The 19084-nt window shown below is 47.5% G+C and overlaps 1 protein-coding gene across 1 annotated transcript; it reads left to right on the top strand.

Moving 5' to 3' along the window:
• The first annotated feature begins 14499 nt into the window (after positions 1 to 14499).
• Positions 14500 to 18355, top strand: LOC130293224 (protein NYNRIN-like). Its single transcript, XM_056541726.1, has one exon. The coding sequence runs from the start codon at positions 14722 to 14724 to the stop codon at positions 17935 to 17937; it is 3216 nt and encodes a 1071-aa protein (XP_056397701.1). The 5' UTR covers positions 14500 to 14721; the 3' UTR covers positions 17938 to 18355.
• The last annotated feature ends 729 nt before the right edge of the window (positions 18356 to 19084 follow it).

Here is a 19084-nt window from a genome sequence, read left to right as displayed (position 1 = left end):
TACCAGAACTATTGCTATCTCCCCTGACTACGAACCTTGCCGCCTGCCCCCGACCTTCTGCTACGTCCGACTTTGCTTCTGCCTACTCCCTTGTACCTCGCCTATCTTCAGCAGCCAGAGAGGTGCCGTTGCTAGTGGATACGACCTGGTCACTACCGCCGCAGCAAGACCATCCCGCTTTGCGGCGGGCTCTGGTGAAAACCAGTAGTGTCTTAGAACCGGTCCACTAGCACGGTCCTCGCCATCCCTCTCTGGCACAGAGGATCCACCTCCTGCCAGCCGGCATCGTGACACCCATATGCAGCAAGAGGCCCAAAATGTCCTCATCTCTGCAGCATCAATGGCGTACCATTCATTGGACCTGGCCAAAAAAGAATCAGGGTGGTGGGCGATGGACTGCCTGGCATACAGATTCGTCTGGTCCACCATTATATTGACCAGGCCGTCACGGAAAAAATAACTGAAATAGTCAATTTCAGTGAACCCAGCCGTGTCAATCCGGATTCCGGAGTCGCCAACAAACTCCGGAACCCGTGGCTGATAAGCCTCTTGGGGTCTCCAGACAGGTTCACTGGAAGGGGGCTCCGGTAAACTTGTCTGGGGGGTCGGACTCCTAGTACCAGCGGCATTGTCGCTCGTGCTAGTGCCGGCCACTGGGCCACTATCATGGGGGGTGCGGGGCCTCGCCTGGCGGCGTCTCTGCCGCCATACAGGTGACTCATCATGACTGCTAGATGATGAGGAGGACGATGAAGAACACAGGAATGTAGGATTTTCATCGCCCTCACTGGCAGATTCGGAGTTGGAGGCAAGGAAAGCGTGTGCCTCCGCTGCCGAAAATGCATGGTGAGCCGTTGCCTTTTTTCTACGGTGGCGGGAGGTGGTGGGGGGGTGGCTGTGTCAGGGGGGGGGTGGGGGGAGTATATACTGTGTGTGATTGGTGCAGCTATAACTGTATGGGGGGGGGGGGGGGAATGCAGCGCCCTGAACCCCTAATTTGGTTTAGTTCTAATACACACAAAAGGAATAAACATGTGTATAGCGAGACATTTGTTACTGCAATGCTTTTCTGTGAGGAATACTTCCTTTTCTAGAAAAATTTCAGGGGTGCCAACATTTACGACCATGACTATATATATATATATATATATATATATATATATATATATATATATATACATATATTTACATTAGCTCACCACACCACCTTCACAGGTAGTGTGTCCTGAAAAACAGCTCAGGCTCCGTTTAAGAAGTCTCAGAACTGATATATATTTATATCAGGCCATTAGATCAATTAGTTATCTGTCCAATAATTTCATGACGTTTATAAACCTTTTGCTCGGTCTTTCTTTCATCAGTTCATCAAGTCCATTTGTTTGCACAATTACACTACAAAAATTCAGGATTCACAGTCATTTGCAATATCCAGTGCATATTCTTAAACACATCTATACGGGATCATCATTTGTAAGCATCTCTTTTCTCACTTATTTCCTGACACACACTCAATCATGGGTTAAAGGAACTGGGTAACAATTACATAATCTGAACTAGGCACAAGTTTACAAAAGGTTCTTAGTAGTATTCTTTACTGTATTTATGGTTAGGCAATCAGTACAGTCAGACAAGGACATATTTATATTGGTCCACCTTGGTCAGTTAGATGAAGTCTACTCATAGTCTGTGAAACAGGTGAGATGATTATGGAGTGTGTTGGTTAGGTATCTTCATTGTTTTATCTAGGTCATAACAGATGCATATAATAAAGTCAGTACAAACCTTCTTTCTGCATTGTTGAATCCTGAGACATTACTACACACATAAGGGGAGATTTATCATTAGGTGTCTATTGTAGACACAGATCTACCCCTTTACACTGCTAGTCTAATTTACACTCTTGCTCAAGATTTACAAAAGTTGTGCACTCCTTTGATACATATTGTGCAAATATAGAAACGCCCCCCTCGCTCTACCGTGCACTCCTTCTCTACCTCAAACTTCACAGAGGTGTGGCATTTTCCCGGGGTGCACTGCTCAAATAGCTAGACGTGCTGGAGCAGCTGTGTGTGCCGAACAAAACTCTGCGCAATAGTAAAATCATACATTTTTATAAATTACACAGAGGGGGAGATTCTCAAATAATTTTGTGCCAAAAAATAAATAAAATAACAATTTTGGCATGAAAAGTATTGGCCACATTTTCAAAGAGCTTTGTGCCGTGGTTTACACTGTTCACGTCAATTTTGTAAAAGTGGGCGTGACCACGTATTTTGTCGGCTTTACATTATATTTTCAAAGGGGTGAGAGTCCAGTTTACATAAAAAATTTCACAGCAGCTTTTTGATAGTGTAGAAATCACAAAAATGGTTATAGTTTTATTGTTTTTGTTTTCTTCTCATTTTAGATACGTGAATGCGGAGGACTATGTCTGATTTGGGGGATTGCGATGATGAACAGAGTTTTTTTTAAATGTCAATAAAAGGGTTAACGAGGGCTGTGGGGTAGTGTTTTTTTTAAATAAATTTTTTTTCAATGTGTTGCATTTTTTATAATTGAATTTTCAGGTTTATTAGTAGTGTTGGGCCCGAATATCCGCATTTCAAATTTTTTACGCGAATATCACAAATTCGCAAATATTGCGAATATATTCACCATATATTCAAAATTGCGAATATTCGTTTTTTATCCTCCTATGTGCATATGTGAATATTCGCATATGTGAATATTTGCATATTCCTTCTTTTCACTTGTGGGCCAATTAAAATAATGCAAATACACTTTTCAGAGGTTATCAACAACATCCCTAGCAACCAATAGTAAAGTTGCCCACCCCCTCACAGTTTTCTTCCTCAAATTTGCAAACATATGCAAATATTCACATATGTGAATATAACAAATATGCAAAATTCTCTAATATAGGACGAACATTCATCTATATATTTGCGAAATATCGCAAATTCAAATATGGGCAATGCCGCTCATCACTACTTATTAGTGGAAGCTGTCAGAATCCATTACTAAGCTGGGGCTTAGCGTTAGCCCCAAAATCAGTTAGCGCTAACCCCCGATTATTACCCAATACCCACAGCCACAGGGATGCTGGGAAGAGTCGGTATCAACAGGCCCGGAGCATCAAAAATGGCACTCCTGTGCCTAGGCGGTAACAGGCTGGAATTATTTAGGCTGGGAAAGGCCAGTAACAATGGTCCTCGCCCACCCTGGTAATGTCAGGCTGTTGCTGCTTGGTTGATATCTGGCTGATAATGAAAAAATGTTTATTTATTTATTTATATTTTCCCTATTTCCCCTATTTTCAGTATCAGCAAGATACCAACCAAGCAGCAACAGCCTGATGTAACGGGTGGGCGAGGACCAGCCCAAATAATGCAAGCCTTTTACCGCCTGGGCCCAGGAGCACAATTTTTGATTCTCCGGGCCTGTTGGTACCGGCTTTTCCCGGCACCCCTGTGGTAGTGGGTACTGGGGTAATATTTGGAGGTTAGCGTTAGCTGATTTTGGGGCTAACGCTAAGCCCCGGCTTAGTAATGGATTCCGTCTGTAAGACAGCTTCCACTACTAAGCCTGAAAATTCAATTATAAAAAAACACAACACATTGAAAATACATTTTTATAAAAAAAAAAACACTCCCCCACAGCCCTCATTAACCATTTTATTGAAATAAAAAAAACGCTGGTCATCGTCGCAGTCCACCAAATCTGACGTAGTCCTCTGCATTGAGGTATCTAAAATAAGTGGAAAAGAAAAACAAGAAGTATGGGGTAGTACATTTTTTGCGCTCTCCCCAGGGAGACAGGGAGCTTCCAACAGGGAGCTTCCAATTGTTGCTAAACTACAACTCCCATGAAAGGGGCTGTAGTTAAGCAACAGCTGGAGTCTCCCTGTTTGGGAACACACTGCCAGGAAGGATTTGTTCCCATTATGCAAAATGAGAACAGACTCAGACCTGGACTGTGTAGCTCGATCTGTCCCTCTGCCCTTGGACTACTACTCCCATCCTGGGACAGAGTCTGTCCCATGATTGGAGTAGTTGTGGTACCGCATTGCTGAGAGATGGCACTTGCACATCTCCCGGCTGTGGGACTTTTAGGACTACTACTCCCATCATGGACAGACTCCGTCTATGATGGGCGTTATAGTCCTGAGGTGCAGATCGCAACAAGTCATTCTGCTGAGACCTGTTGCAATCCACATTTATTAAGTTAATAAGCCAGTGGCACATGCTGCTACACTGCACACCCTGCCGGTACCTGTATACATCTCTAACAATTCATAATCGCCACCACTGGGATACCGGAGCTCTGATTGGTGAATAGCTATTCACCAATCAGAGCTCCCGTCTCCCAGTGGCGGTGATTATGAATTATGAATACAGTATTCCCTGCCTGGAGCCGGCGGGGAGAGCAGTGTAGTCGCATGTGCCGCCAGCTTGTTAACTTAATAAATGCGGATCACAGCGGGTCTCTGGAGAATGACCTGCTGCAATCTGCACCTCAACCCCTGGACTATAACTCCAATCATGGACGGAGTCTGTCCATGATGGGAGTAGTAGTCCTAAAAGTCCCAAAATAGTCCCACAGCCGGGGGAGATGTGCAAGTGCCGTCTCTCAGCACTGCGGTACTACAACTACTCCCATCATGGGAGTAGTTGTAGTTAAGCAGTGTTGAGGGACAGCTCCTGCATCCCCCAGCTGTCTCGGTAGAACACTTTCCTACATGTCCTTTTTGATGTATTTGTATTGTGTATTGTGTATTGTGTATTTTTGCATTAAAAACGTATTTGCGCAAACAAAATGTGTCTAAACAAAAAAAATGCACATTATAAATTAGTATCCACTGTAGAATGCATTCCATAATACACAAAAAATAGAGTACTTGCTTTTTTCTCTTAATTAAAGACGCACAAAAAAGATGCAATGAAAGTCACTGAGCAAATTTTTGCGCAAAAAATATACAAGAAAAAGGGGTAAACTCAATGATAAATCTCCCCCATAGCTCCCTTCTGCTTAGTGTATGGGGCCATACATAGTATGCTACCATGGGGTACAAGACTGTTGGCACACACAGTTTCTTACCAACTCTCCAGATGCCGTTGTAGTGGATGGGGGTCTTGTGATATGAAATATACCTTAAAACATTAATCATATATGTCTATAATAATGTAATGTCTATGTCTCTTTAATTCACACTGCTATATTCAATCTTGCATCTCTGCTTCTAGAAAATATCAGCTTAAAAGTAACAGATGGCAAAAACCTTCCTTCCAACGTGGCAGTATTAGGACATTAAGATTGAACTTTGTTCGATTACTAATATTTCTGTTGAAAGGAGATAATGATGGCCATATCAGGATGTGTGTCCTGGACACACACTGATATGGGGATATTGCCTGCTGTCACGATGCCGGCTGGCAGGTAGTGGATCCTCTGTGCCAGAGAGGGATTGGCGTGGACCGTGCTAGTGGACCGGTTCTAAGTCACTACTGGTTTTCACCAGAGCCCGCCGCAAAGCGGGATGGTCTTGCTGCGGCGGTAGTGACCAGGTCGTATCCACTAGCAACGGCTCACCTCTCAGGCTGCTGAAGATAGGCGCGGTACAAGGGAGTAGACAGAAGCAAGGTCGGACGTAGCAGAAGGTCGGGGCAGGCAGCAAGGATCGTAGTCAGGGGCAACGGCAGGAGGTCTGGAACACAGGCTAGGAACACACAAGGAAACGCTTTCACTGGCACAATGGCAACAAGATCCGGCAAGGAAGTGCAGGGGAAGTGAGGTGATATAGGGAAGTGCACAGGTGAAGACACTAATTGGAATCACTGCGCCAACCAGCGGCGCAGTGGCCCTTTAAATCGCAAAGACCCGGCGCGCGCGCGCCCTAGGGAGCGGGGCCGCGCGCGCCGGGACAGGACCGAGGGAGAGCGAGTCAGGTACGGGAGCCGGGGTGCGCATCGCGAGCGGGCGCTACCCGCATCGCGAATCGCATCCCGGCTGGAAGCGGAATCGCAGCGCCCCGGGTCAGTGGATCTGACCGGAGCGCTGCAGCGGGGAGAGTGTAGCGAGCGCTCCGGGGAGGAGCGGGGACCCGGAGCGCTCGGCGTAACAGTACCCCCCCCTTGGGTCTCCCCCTCTTCTTAGAGCCTGAGAACCTGAGGAGCAGACTTTTGTCTAGGATGTTGTCCTCAGGTTCCCAGGATCTCTCTTCAGGACCACAACCCTCCCAGTCCACTAAAAAAAAAGTTTTCCCTCTGACCTTTTTAGAGGCTAAGATCTCTTTGACAGAGAAGATGTCCGAGGAGCCGGAAACAGGAGTGGGAGGAACAGATTTGGGAGAAAAACGGTTGAGGATGAGTGGTTTAAGAAGAGAGACGTGAAAGGCATTAGGGATCCGAAGAGAAGGAGGAAGAAGAAGTTTGTAAGAGACAGGATTAATTTGACACAAAATTTTGAAAGGACCAAGATAGCGTGGTCCCAACTTGTAGCTAGGGACACGGAAGCGGACATATTTAGCGGAGAGCCATACCTTGTCTCCAGGGGAAAAAACGGGAGGGGCTCTTCTTTTCTTATCTGCGAACTTCTTCATGCGTGATGAAGCCTGTAAGAGAGAATTTTGGGTCTCTCTCCATATGATGGAAAGGTCACGAGAAATTTCACCCACAGCGGGTAGACCAGAGGGCAAGGGGGTAGGGAGGGGGGGAAGAGGGTGACGGCCGTACACCACGAAAAATGGGGATTTGGAGGAAGATTCAGAGACTCTGAAGTTATACGAGAATTCGGCCCATGGAAGGAGATCTGCCCAGTCATCCTGGCGGGAGGAAACAAAATGTCGCAAATAATCACCCAAGACCTGGTTAATTCTTTCTACTTGTCCATTGGACTGGGGATGATATGCAGAAGAAAAATTTAATTTAATCTTGAGTTGTTTACAGAGAGCCCTCCAGAATTTAGACACGAATTGGACACCTCTATCCGAGACGATCTGCGTAGGCAACCCGTGAAGACGAAAAATGTGTACAAAAAATTGTTTAGCCAACTGAGGCGCTGAAGGAAGACCAGGAAGAGGGATGAAATGTGCCATTTTGGAGAATCGATCAACGACCACCCAAATAACAGTGTTGCCACGGGAAGGGGGTAAATCAGTAATAAAATCCATACCAATCAGAGACCAAGGCTGTTCGGGGACAGGCAGGGGATGAAGAAAACCAGCGGGCTTCTGGCGAGGAGTCTTATCCCGGGCACAGATAGTGCAGGCTCGCACAAAGTCCACAACATCCGTCTCCAGAGTCGGCCACCAATAGAAGCGGGAGATGAGTTGCAGAGATTTCTTGATGCCCACATGACCTGCGAGATGGGAGGAGTGACCCCATTTGAGGATTCCGAGGCGTTGGCGTGGAGAAACAAAGGTCTTTCCTGGAGGAGTTTGCCTGATGAAGGCAGGAGAAGTGGAGATCAGGCAGTCAGGTGGAATGATGTGTTGCGGAGAGAGTTCAACTTCTGAGGCATCCGAGGAACGAGAGAGAGCATCGGCCCTAATGTTCTTATCGGCAGGACGAAAGTGAATCTCAAAATTAAACCGGGCAAAGAACAGAGACCACCGGGCCTGGCGAGGATTCAGCCGTTGGGCAGACTGGAGGTAGGAGAGGTTCTTGTGGTCGGTGTAAATAATAACTGGAAATCTTGATCCCTCCAGCAGATGCCTCCATTCCTCAAGTGCTAATTTAATGGCTAGAAGCTCTCGATCCCCGATGGAGTAGTTCCTCTCCGCCGGAGAGAAGGTCCTAGAAAAAAAACCACAAGTGACGGCATGCCCGGAAGAATTTTTCTGTAGAAGAACAGCTCCAGCTCCCACTGAGGAGGCATCAACCTCCAGTAGGAAGGGTTTGGAAGGGTCAGGTCTGGAGAGCACGGGAGCCGAAGAAAAGGCAGACTTGAGTCGTTTAAAGGCGTCTTCCGCTTGAGGAGGCCAGGACTTGGGATCGGCATTTTTTTTGGTTAAAGCCACGATAGGAGCCACAAGGGTAGAAAAATGTGGAATAAATTGCCTGTAATAATTGGCGAACCCCAAAAAGCGTTGGATAGCACGGAGTCCGGAGGGGCGTGGCCAATCTAAGACGGCAGAGAGTTTGTCTGGATCCATTTGTAGTCCCTGGCCAGAGACCAAATATCCTAGAAAAGGAAGAGATTGGCATTCAAACAGACATTTCTCAATTTTAGCATAGAGTTGATTGTCACGAAGTCTCTGAAGAACCATACGGACATGCTGGCGGTGTTCTTCTAGATTGGCCGAAAAAATTAGGATATCATCCAGATATACAACAACACAGGAGTATAACAGATCACGAAAAATTTCATTAACAAAGTCTTGGAAGACAGCAGGGGCGTTGCACAGGCCAAAGGGCATGACCAGATACTCAAAGTGTCCATCTCTGGTGTTAAATGCTGTTTTCCACTCATCCCCCTCTCTGATGCGGATGAGGTTATAGGCGCCTCTTAAGTCCAATTTAGTAAAGATGTGGGCACCTTGGAGGCGATCAAAGAGTTCAGAGATGAGGGGTAGGGGGTAGCGGTTCTTAACCGTGATTTTATTAAGACCGCGGTAGTCAATGCAAGGACGTAGGGAGCCATCTTTTTTGGACACAAAGAAAAATCCGGCTCCGGCAGGAGAGGAGGATTTACGGATAAAGCCCTTTTTTAAATTTTCCTGGACGTATTCAGACATGGCAAGAGTCTCTGGGGCAGAGAGAGGATAAATTCTGCCCCGGGGTGGAGTAGTGCCCGGGAGGAGGTCGATAGGACAATCATAAGGCCTGTGAGGAGGTAGAGTCTCCGCTTGTTTTTTGCAGAAAACATCCGCGAAGTCCATATAGGCCTTAGGGAGACCGGTTACTGGAGGAACCACAGAGTCACGGCAAGGGTTACTGGGAACCGGTTTTAGACAGTCCTTGGAACAAGAGGGCCCCCAACTCTTGATCTCCCCAGTGGACCAATCCAGGGTTGGGGAATGAAGTTGAAGCCAGGGAAGTCCAAGGAGAATTTCCGAGGTGCAATTGGGGAGGACCAAAAGTTCAATCCTCTCGTGATGAGATCCGATGCTCATTAGAAGGGGCTCCGTGCGGAAACGTATGGTACAGTCCAATCTTTCATTGTTTACACAATTGATGTAAAGGGGTCTGGCGAGACTGGTCACTGGGATGTTGAACCTGTTGACGAGAGAGGCCAAAATAAAATTTCCTGCAGATCCAGAGTCCAAGAAGGCCACAGTAGAGAAGGAGAAGGCAGAGGCAGACATCCGCACAGGCACAGTAAGACGTGGAGAAGCAGAGTAGACATCAAGGATTGTCTCACCCTTGTGCGGAGTCAGCGTACGTCTTTCCAGGCGGGGAGGACGGATAGGACAATCCCTCAGGAAGTGTTCGGTACTAGCACAGTACAGGCAGAGGTTCTCCATGCGGCGTCGTGTCCTCTCTTGAGGTGTCAGGCGAGACCGGTCGACCTGCATAGCCTCCACGGCGGGAGGCACAGGAACAGATTGCAGGGGACCAGAGGAGAGAGGAGCCGAGGAGAAGAAACGCCTCGTGCGAACAGAGTCCATATCTTGGCGGAGCTCCTGACGCCTTTCGGAAAAACGCATGTCAATGCGAGTGGCTAGGTGAAGAAGTTCATGAAGATTAGCAGGCATTTCTCGTGCGGCCAGAACATCTTTAATGTTGCTGGATAGGCCTTTTTTAAAGGTCGCGCAGAGGGCCTCATTGTTCCAGGATAATTCTGAAGCAAGAGTACGGAATTGTACGGCATACTCGCCAACGGAAGAATTACCCTGGACCAGGTTCAACAGGGCAGTCTCAGCAGAAGAGGCTCGGGCAGGTTCCTCAAAGACACTTCGGATTTCCGAGAAGAAGGAGTGTACGGAGGCAGTGACGGGGTCATTGCGGTCCCAGAGCGGTGTGGCCCAAGACAGGGCTTTTCCAGACAGAAGGCTGACTACGAAAGCCACCTTAGACCTTTCAGTGGGAAACAGGTCCGACATCATCTCCAGATGCAGGGAACATTGGGAAAGAAAGCCACGGCAAAACTTAGAGTCCCCATCAAATTTATCCGGCAAGGATAGGCGTAGACCAGGAGCGGCCACTCGCTGCGGAGGAGGTGCAGGAGCTGGCGGAGGAGATGACTGCTGAAGCTGTGGTAGTAACTGCTGTAGCATAACGGTCAGTTGAGACAGCTGTTGGCCTTGTTGCGCTATCTGTTGTGACTGCTGGGCGACCACCGTGGTGAGGTCAGCGACAACTGGCAGAGGAACTTCAGCGGGATCCATGGCCGGATCTACTGTCACGATGCCGGCTGGCAGGTAGTGGATCCTCTGTGCCAGAGAGGGATTGGCGTGGACCGTGCTAGTGGACCGGTTCTAAGTCACTACTGGTTTTCACCAGAGCCCGCCGCAAAGCGGGATGGTCTTGCTGCGGCGGTAGTGACCAGGTCGTATCCACTAGCAACGGCTCACCTCTCAGGCTGCTGAAGATAGGCGCGGTACAAGGGAGTAGACAGAAGCAAGGTCGGACGTAGCAGAAGGTCGGGGCAGGCAGCAAGGATCGTAGTCAGGGGCAACGGCAGGACGTCTGGAACACAGGCTAGGAACACACAAGGAAACGCTTTCACTGGCACAATGGCAACAAGATCCGGCAAGGAAGTGCAGGGGAAGTGAGGTGATATAGGGAAGTGCACAGGTGAAGACACTAATTGGAATCACTGCGCCAATCAGCGGCGCAGTGGCCCTTTAAATCGCAAAGACCCGGCGCGCGCGCGCCCTAGGGAGCGGGGCCGCGCGCGCCGGGACAGGACCGAGGGAGAGCGAGTCAGGTACGGGAGCCGGGGTGCGCATCGCGAGCGGGCGCTACCCGCATCGCGAATCGCATCCCGGCTGGAAGCGGAATCGCAGCGCCCCGGGTCAGTGGATCTGACCGGAGCGCTGCAGCGGGGAGAGTGTAGCGAGCGCTCCGGGGAGGAGCGGGGACCCGGAGCGCTCGGCGTAACACCTGCTTGTTAATACCCGATCGATAGAATGTCAGGGTGACCACCTGGAAGAAAAGTCAAACTCAGCGCTTAGGCAGCATAAAATAGGGCTATAAACTTATCGCCTGACAGATTGCACACACATACACACACGTCATGGAAAATATGATCAGTAATATGGGTGTTGATTTTATGATGATCTTGAGTCCTTATAAACCCATGAAAGACGTTTGAATAAACAGAAGAGATTTGGTTATCTGAACCGTGTGTCAGTTGTCTCATTTCTCTCCTCCGATGCATGCATCTTCTCATACCTTCCAGTCTGCCCGACAATAGATAAACCAGTAGCCTGACCAAAAAGGCTTTCTATTACAAGTGGCGCCTGAACAGGGACTCGAGTTTGGCCTGATGCCAATTGCGACCAGAGCCATTGGGTTAACCAATCGTTGGATGGAAACAGACGAGAGTTGATCGCCTCCTGTACGGTAGGACAGAATTTTTCTTGTAACCTAACCAGTACACTGTCTCCCCCGCTTGGTTGCCTTATGGTTTAGTCAATTGTCTTACAGGCCACAAAAAGACAGGTATAGTTTTTGCTCGAGTTCTATTTACTGGACCTGTCAAAAAGTGTGTTTATCTATTGTTCGGATCTATGTGTTGATCCGAGTGTGTGTGCTTGCTCATTACTTGTTCCCGGGAATGTATGGTGTATAGGTCTCTGGGGAATTGAATAGACCGAGGGCAATAATAACTGTTGCTGCAGAGACTTTTTGTTCTGTCAGTTATCAGGATATTAGTGGATTAAATTGGGTGTTGGACACCTGGAAATTCAAGGAGTCTCTTGGGAGGCGGAATCTTGAACATACGTGTTGTGTTGCAAAGTATAATACGTGAGTCCCTCGGGTTATAAGATATTCCTGTAAGCCTTCTTTTACACAGAGTGTGTGTGTGGACAGATTCACAGTTTCACTGAGGAGTTGTATTACAGGGAATGCTAATAACCCTTCTTCCAGGAATCTGTGAGAGAAGGTATTAGTGATTATTGACGTCTGGCCAACAGCCAGGAGATAAGTGCGTGAGCACGGGAGGAAATTCCCTGGTAATGAGACACCTCTGATCTGCCCAGAGCAGTGTTTTAGTGTATTGTATTTTGTTTGTATATGTCATGTCATGTCCTGATTGTGTTTGTGGGTTAATGCTAGGAGTTTCAGCAAGAGGGTGGAGATTGATTCAGGTTAACGTCCCAGGTTATCCTATTGAGTTGTTGGGGCGTCACCCTGTTTGGCCAGAGTTGGAACCTTTTTTAGTTTTCAGATTGAATATCCATTTTCCAATAGGAAACTGGAGAGTGGGATTGCTTTGGAGCAAAATAGAAAGTACAGCAAGAGCTAGAGGAATTGAACCAGTTAGGTGCCCCTGCCACCAGGAACAGGCAGAGGACTGTGAGAAAGACGAGCAGGAAAGAGCAACAAGGGTCTTTGAACTCCCACTGGGAGGGCCAGAGTAAAGATGGGACAGAAACCGGTAAAGCCGAAGAAGGGGATTTTAGCATGTGATTTGGTGGCAGAGAGAGAAGGTGAAGGGAATGTCAAAAAGATGAGGAAGTTGATGAAAATATGTAATATGCAACCTGTGATTGGTGGAAGGTTGCAACCAGAAGAGTGGCGGAAAGTGCTTAGAGAGAAAAAGGGATTGTTGGTTGATAATGATCTGTTGAAAATAGCAGAAGCATGGTACAATACAGCCAGATTTGTGGAGCAGGAGAATTGGCTAGAGCAGGAGACGGAACATGGGAAGAAGAAAATGTATGTGTATCACAACTGTTCTGATAAAAAGTCCCCATACCCCATTAATGTGTTTGGACACCCGCCGCCATATGCGGGAGAGCCAGGATGGGTGTGTTTTAATTGTGGTGCCCAGAATGCCCCCTGGCGAGATACATGTTATGCTTGTGGTGCCCATAGGCCCCGCCCACTTTCCTCCCCTGGTAAGGACTCAAAACTGCCTGCCCCCTTGTGTCCTATAATATCCAATCCAGCCCCACCCAGGGTGACACCAACTTCCGGTTGTGGCCATGCTGCTACTCCCAGAACTACCTCAATTTCCACATCCGGAACTGGTGGCCATCTTGGTACTCCCGGAAGCATGGGTACTCCCACTTCCAGCCCCACCTCTATGTATCCCGTACTTAACCCTGATGGCTCATATTATGTTCCACCCACCCCTATCCTCCCTCTCTCCCAGGCAGATGGGTCCGAGCAGGGTGATGAATCAGTCAGAAACAAGTCCGGTATAGCTACCGGCGGGATAGAGGTGGATGACGGCACAGAACCACCCCCTGTAAGGCCAGACCACAGACGGCCGGCAGATTTGTATACTACCCCTGCCCGCTTCCAGATATCTGCCTATGATCCATCTAGTAATCATACCACACCGATGGATAGTGCTGTAAGACAGTCTATGGGACATGCACGAGGGAATGCCCCATCAGATGCCCCTACAATGTATGTCACTTTCAACCCAAGTCAAGCAGCCACCCTTGTGTCTCAACTCCCAGACCCAGAGAAACAGCCCATGCCTTTTTACCGAAGGATCAGAGAAATCCAGCAGGCTTACTCTGCTTCATTTAAAGATTTACAGAGCTTATATCAGATAAAAGCTGGTGACACCTACTGGCCAATAATGGAACCGCATCTCCAGAAGCGGTATTATCCTGAACACACCAGTTACCAGTCAGGTACCTTTTTCTGTGAGCGCCTCCTAAAGTGGGCTCAAGATAGATTGGCAGACCAAGCTACAAGTGTTCATGATGTTAGCCAGGATAAAACTGAGTCTGTTGAAAAATATTATGCCAGGCTCAAACAGCTTTTTCATGATTTGGGATTTGATTCAACCAACAAATCCCATACCCAAATGTTATCCTCTGCTTTTGTAAATGGTCTTAAGGACCCAGTGAAAAAAGGCCTTGTCCTCTCACGCCCAGAGTATAGAGTACTGCCACTTGACACCCTGCTACTTGTAGCAAAAGGCCTAGAATCCAGTCAAGCCATGACCAGAAAACCTGCCCCTCTCATGGTTACTAGGGACCAGCCCACCGACCATTCCCCACCTGAACGCAGGCAACTCCTTTGCTTTAACTGTAAAAAGCCTGGTCATTTTAAACGTGACTGCAGATCACGAAAAAGATCTGCATCCCCCCAATCCGATGGCCCATCTGACAATCAGGGGCAAAGATCCAATCAGGATCATGTTGTTCGGCTACCATAGGTCCTGGGCAAGCCTGTGTCTCACTCCCCTTCTATGGCAGTTACCTCAATTAATAATGATGGCCCTCTGGCTAAAGTGACACTACCCATTGAAGGGCACCCTACAACCTTTTTAATAGACACAGGTGCAGCCAGAAGTGTAATAAGGGCCCAGGATCTGCCAACAAAAACCTTTCTATCTAAAATAGATGTATCATGTGTGGGAGTTGATGGAGTTCCCCGTACTAGCCCCCTCACCAAGCCCCTCCGTATAGCCAACATACCCCACTTGTTTGCAAGATTTGTGGTCTCAGACACCTGTCCTCTTAATCTACTAGGTGCAGATGTCCTTTCTAGACTCCAGGCCTCAATCAAATTCAGTCAGGATGGTACTGTATCCATCTCATCCCCTCTGGAGGCTGATGATGTATCTGCTCTGTGTTCTCTTCCGATTATGTTGGCTCTTCAACAAACTCCCACCCATGCCATCCCACCAGAGGTGCTTGCCCGTATCCCAGAAAGTCTTTGGTCCACTGGTCCAGAAGACATTGGTAAACTTAGAATTCCTCCTGTTATGGTTACTCTTAAGCCAGGAGCTCCACTGCCTAGGAAACCCCAGTATCCACTCAAGATTGCCCAATCAGAAGCCATCTCAAAACAAGTTCAGACACTTGTTAATAAAGGGGCTCTTATCCCATGCACCTCCCCCTGTAACACGCCCCTATTCCCAATTAAAAAGAAGACTGCAAAGGGGGAACCTGAAAAGTACCGGATGGTCCAGGATCTCAGAGCTGTGAATGAAGCCACAGTGCTGGAAACTCCTATTGTGCCTAATCCTCACACTCTGCTGTCAAAAGTACCTCCAACTGCTAAATACTTCACTGTTGTTGATTTAAGCAATGCATTCTTCAGTATTCCTCTAGATCCCAGCTGCTGGTATCTGTTTGCCTTCACCCATGAAGGACAGCAATACACTTGGACTGTCATGCCCCAAGGGGCTCAGAACTCACCTAGCCAATTTGCTAAAGCCATGACTCTAATCCTATCCACCTGGCAAGAACAGAACCCATCCGTAGTGCTTATCAGCTATGTGGATGATCTTCTGTTATGTGCTGATGACCTCACATCTGCAGAAAAGCACTCTGAGAGTCTCCTCTGCTATCTAGCAGATCAAGGCTGCAAGGCCTCAAAGCAAAAGCTACAGTGGTGTGCCACTTCAGTTGTCTTTCTTGGTCACTGTATTTCACAAGGCACAAGACACCTTACGCAGGACAGGATCAAAGCCATACAGGCTATACCTGTGTCAACAAAGCCTAAGGATTTACATGCTTTTCTTGGACTAATTTCTTATTGCAGGTCCTGGATCCCAGAAGCCTCTCTATTGATGCAACCTCTCTACGATGTTTTGAAGACGGATCCCTTCGACCTCTCACAGGAGGCTATCTCAAGCTTCCACAATCTCAAGGCGGCCATCTCTACAGCACCTGCACTTGGCCTGCCAGACTACGACAAACCTTTCAAACTCTTTGTCTCTGAGAGACAAGGGCATGCCACTGGTGTCCTGGCCCAGTCTCAGGGCAACAAGACACGACCTATCGGATACTACTCTTGCAGACTTGATGCTGTAGCCAGAGGAGGTCCCTCATGTCTCAGAGCTGTCTTTGCTGCACAAGCATTGCTGGACAAAACATCTGACCTAGTTCTTGGTCATGATCTCATCCTCCTGGCTCCTCATGACATCTCTGCAATCCTTAACCAGACTCAACCAAAGCACCTCTCTACAGCAAGACACCTCAGACTGCAGTGCTCACTCTTGATCCCTGATAATGTCACCCTACTGAGATGTAATGTTCTCAATCCTTCCACCCTGCTTCCACTTCCTGAGGGGGGAGATGAGGAGGGTGATGGGGAGAATCAAGGTGAAGAGGTTATGGGTGATCACCCCCATGACTGCTTTGAGCTGATGAAAATGGAAACAACTCACTTACCATCTGTAAGTGAAAACCCACTGCCAAATCCAGACCTTATCCTCTTTGTGGATGGCTCAAGGTTTGCAGATGAACATGGAAAATACCACACAGGATATGCTGTCACTACAGAGGACACAGTTCTAAAAGCGGAGGCTCTCCCTCCAACAGTGTCAGCACAGGAAGCTGAACTGCAAGCCCTTATCATGGCATGCAAATTGGCCGAAGGCCAGACAGCGAACGTATACACGGACTCCTCCTATTCTTTTGGAGCCGCCCACAATTTTGGCCTCCTGTGGAAAAATAGGGGCTTCCTGACAGCAGCAGGGACCCCAGTAAAACACGGCAAGGCCCTTAAAGACCTAATGGATGCCTTGCTCCTCCCAACGGAAGTAGCAGTTCTGAAAGTGAAGGCCCATGGAAAATTGAACTCTAAAGAAGCAAAAGGCAACAACCTGGCAGACTCTGCAGCCAAACAAGCGGCTAGGAATTTACAGGAAGTGGAGAGCAGAGTGGAGGATACACCTACATTGGCCTTACAGACCCTACCAGTGGAAAGATCCCAGTTGAAGGTATTGCAGGAGGCAGCAAGTCCTGAAGAAAAGAACATATGGAAGCAAAAAGGAGCTGTGCTGAACAGGAATGGCCTATTTGAAAATGACAGGAAACCATGCCTACCAAAGAGTATGTACCCAGCAGTGGTACAGTGGGCACATGGAGCAGCCCACTTATCAAAGACTCTTATGAATGCTCTAATTCAAAAGTACTACACAGCACCAGGAATTACACCACTAACAGACAACTACTGCAAATCCTGTGCCATTTGTGCTAAGTGCAATCCAGGACGCATGGAGAAGACACCCCAGAAGCATTTGGCAAGAGCCCAATACCCATTTCAAAGGATACAAATTGACCACATACAGATGCCAAAGAGTGGAAGATTTGAATATGCCCTTGTGGTAGTCGACATGTTCTCAGGATGGCCAGAAGCCTACCCAACTGCCAACATGACAGCCAAGACAACAGCTAAAAAGCTTCTGAATGAAGTAGTGTGCCGATATGGAGTACCAGAAGTCATAGAAAGTGACCAAGGACCTGCCTTCACAGCTACAGTCACCAAGGAAATCTGGTCTGCCCTAGGAGTCACTTTATCCTTTCACACTCCCTACCATCCCCAGAGTAGTGGCAAAGTGGAGAAAATGAATGGTACTCTTAAGACCCGAATGCTGAAGATGTCTCAAGAGACTGGTTTACCCTGGCCTGATAGTCTACCCATTGCCCTCTATAGCGTCAGGTACACCCCTAGGGGGGAACACTCTCTATCTCCCTATGAAATTTTGTTTGGCACTGCCCCCAGACTAGGGTGTTATCATCCTCAGCAGCTACAAGTACAATCTGATGCACTTACTAATTATGTGACCGCATTGTCTAGGGAGTTGACTAAAATACATGCTCGAGTGTTTTCTTCTCTTCCAGATCCTGAAGCAGTTACTGGGACTCACAGGCTATTACCTGGTGATTGGGTATTAGTGAAAAGATTCGTGAGAAAGAATTCTCTTGAGCCCAGATTTGATGGTCCGTTTCAGGTTCTGCTGATCACATCTACCTCAGTCAAGGTGGGAGGCAAAAATACTTGGATCCACGCCTCCCACTGCAAGAAAGTGCCGCCACCAGACGAAGAAACCAGTCCGACTCAATCATGAGTATCCTACACTGCATCATGCATATCCTTTGTATAATATTAACAACAGTAGGCAAACGCCGCCCAGATATTGCCATAACTAACAAAAATGGGATAGTACAATTTTGGTTTAACTCTGAAAACACTACTACAGCATCATATGTCTTTGATGCTTGTACAATACTACCCTGCCCAAAGGGTGCCACTAGAACATATAAATGGTATCATGAGGCATATGGGGAGGGATATATATGTGTCACTGGAGGAGAATGGGGGGAAGATTGCAACTCCTGGGTAGCAGCCGCATGGAATTCCGGTCCCTCATGGGGTTACAAACCTAAAAATTCAGTGGCCACAAACAGTAAGGACAAAGAAGGCAGACCGTTATCAGAACGTATGAAATTGGTTAAAATAGGCCCTAGTATGCGGCTTTCATTAACCATTCAAAACCCAGTCCCTAGTGATTCAGGAACTTATGTTCTTGGATGGTGGTTTGGTGGAACTACTCAAGGACACCAGACAAAGTTTGAAATCAAGGATATCAGTACCTCAGGAGATTGGAAAGAACCCAGTAAAGAACCCTTAGTCCGTGCTTTGGAACATCATATTCAGGCTTATAATAAATTTATAGCAATAGCAAACCCCACCTTTGTAGATACCATGGCCATAGAAACAGGTTATTCGGATATTAATCTCTGGCTCGAGTGGATGAGGTATACCGCAGGAAAAGGTAATAAAACAAATTGTTATGTTTGTGGTAGTGCTAGACCTCATTTAGGTACAGTCCCGTTAAATATTCCAGAGCAGGTAGAGGACTGCTTCCTCAGCCTATATACCAATAGCTCCTCCGATCACACAGATTGTGAACGGTGGAAGAAAGAATATCCTATAACCACTAAAACCCCTAGACCAGGAGAAGGTATCACCATTTACCCTGGAAATTACACTTGTTATGTCATTTCAGGTGACCAAGGCAGATTCCTGGGAAATTTCTCTGATGATTATTGTTCCATCTACCGAGTTATAAATAAAGCCAAACTGCAAGGCCAAGTCCAGTCTCTAGGTGATATCTACTGGTTGTGTGGAGACATGAAACTAAGAACCCGATTGGAAGGAAATTGGACTGGAGAATGCACCCTAACCAAAGTCATCATGCCTGTACATATCTT

The sequence above is a fragment of the Hyla sarda genome, chromosome 10 (assembly GCF_029499605.1).
Source record: "Hyla sarda isolate aHylSar1 chromosome 10, aHylSar1.hap1, whole genome shotgun sequence".
Lineage (NCBI taxonomy): Eukaryota > Metazoa > Chordata > Amphibia > Anura > Hylidae > Hyla > Hyla sarda.
Note: the sequence above shows the minus strand (reverse complement) of the source record. Positions and strands in the feature narration are given on the sequence as shown.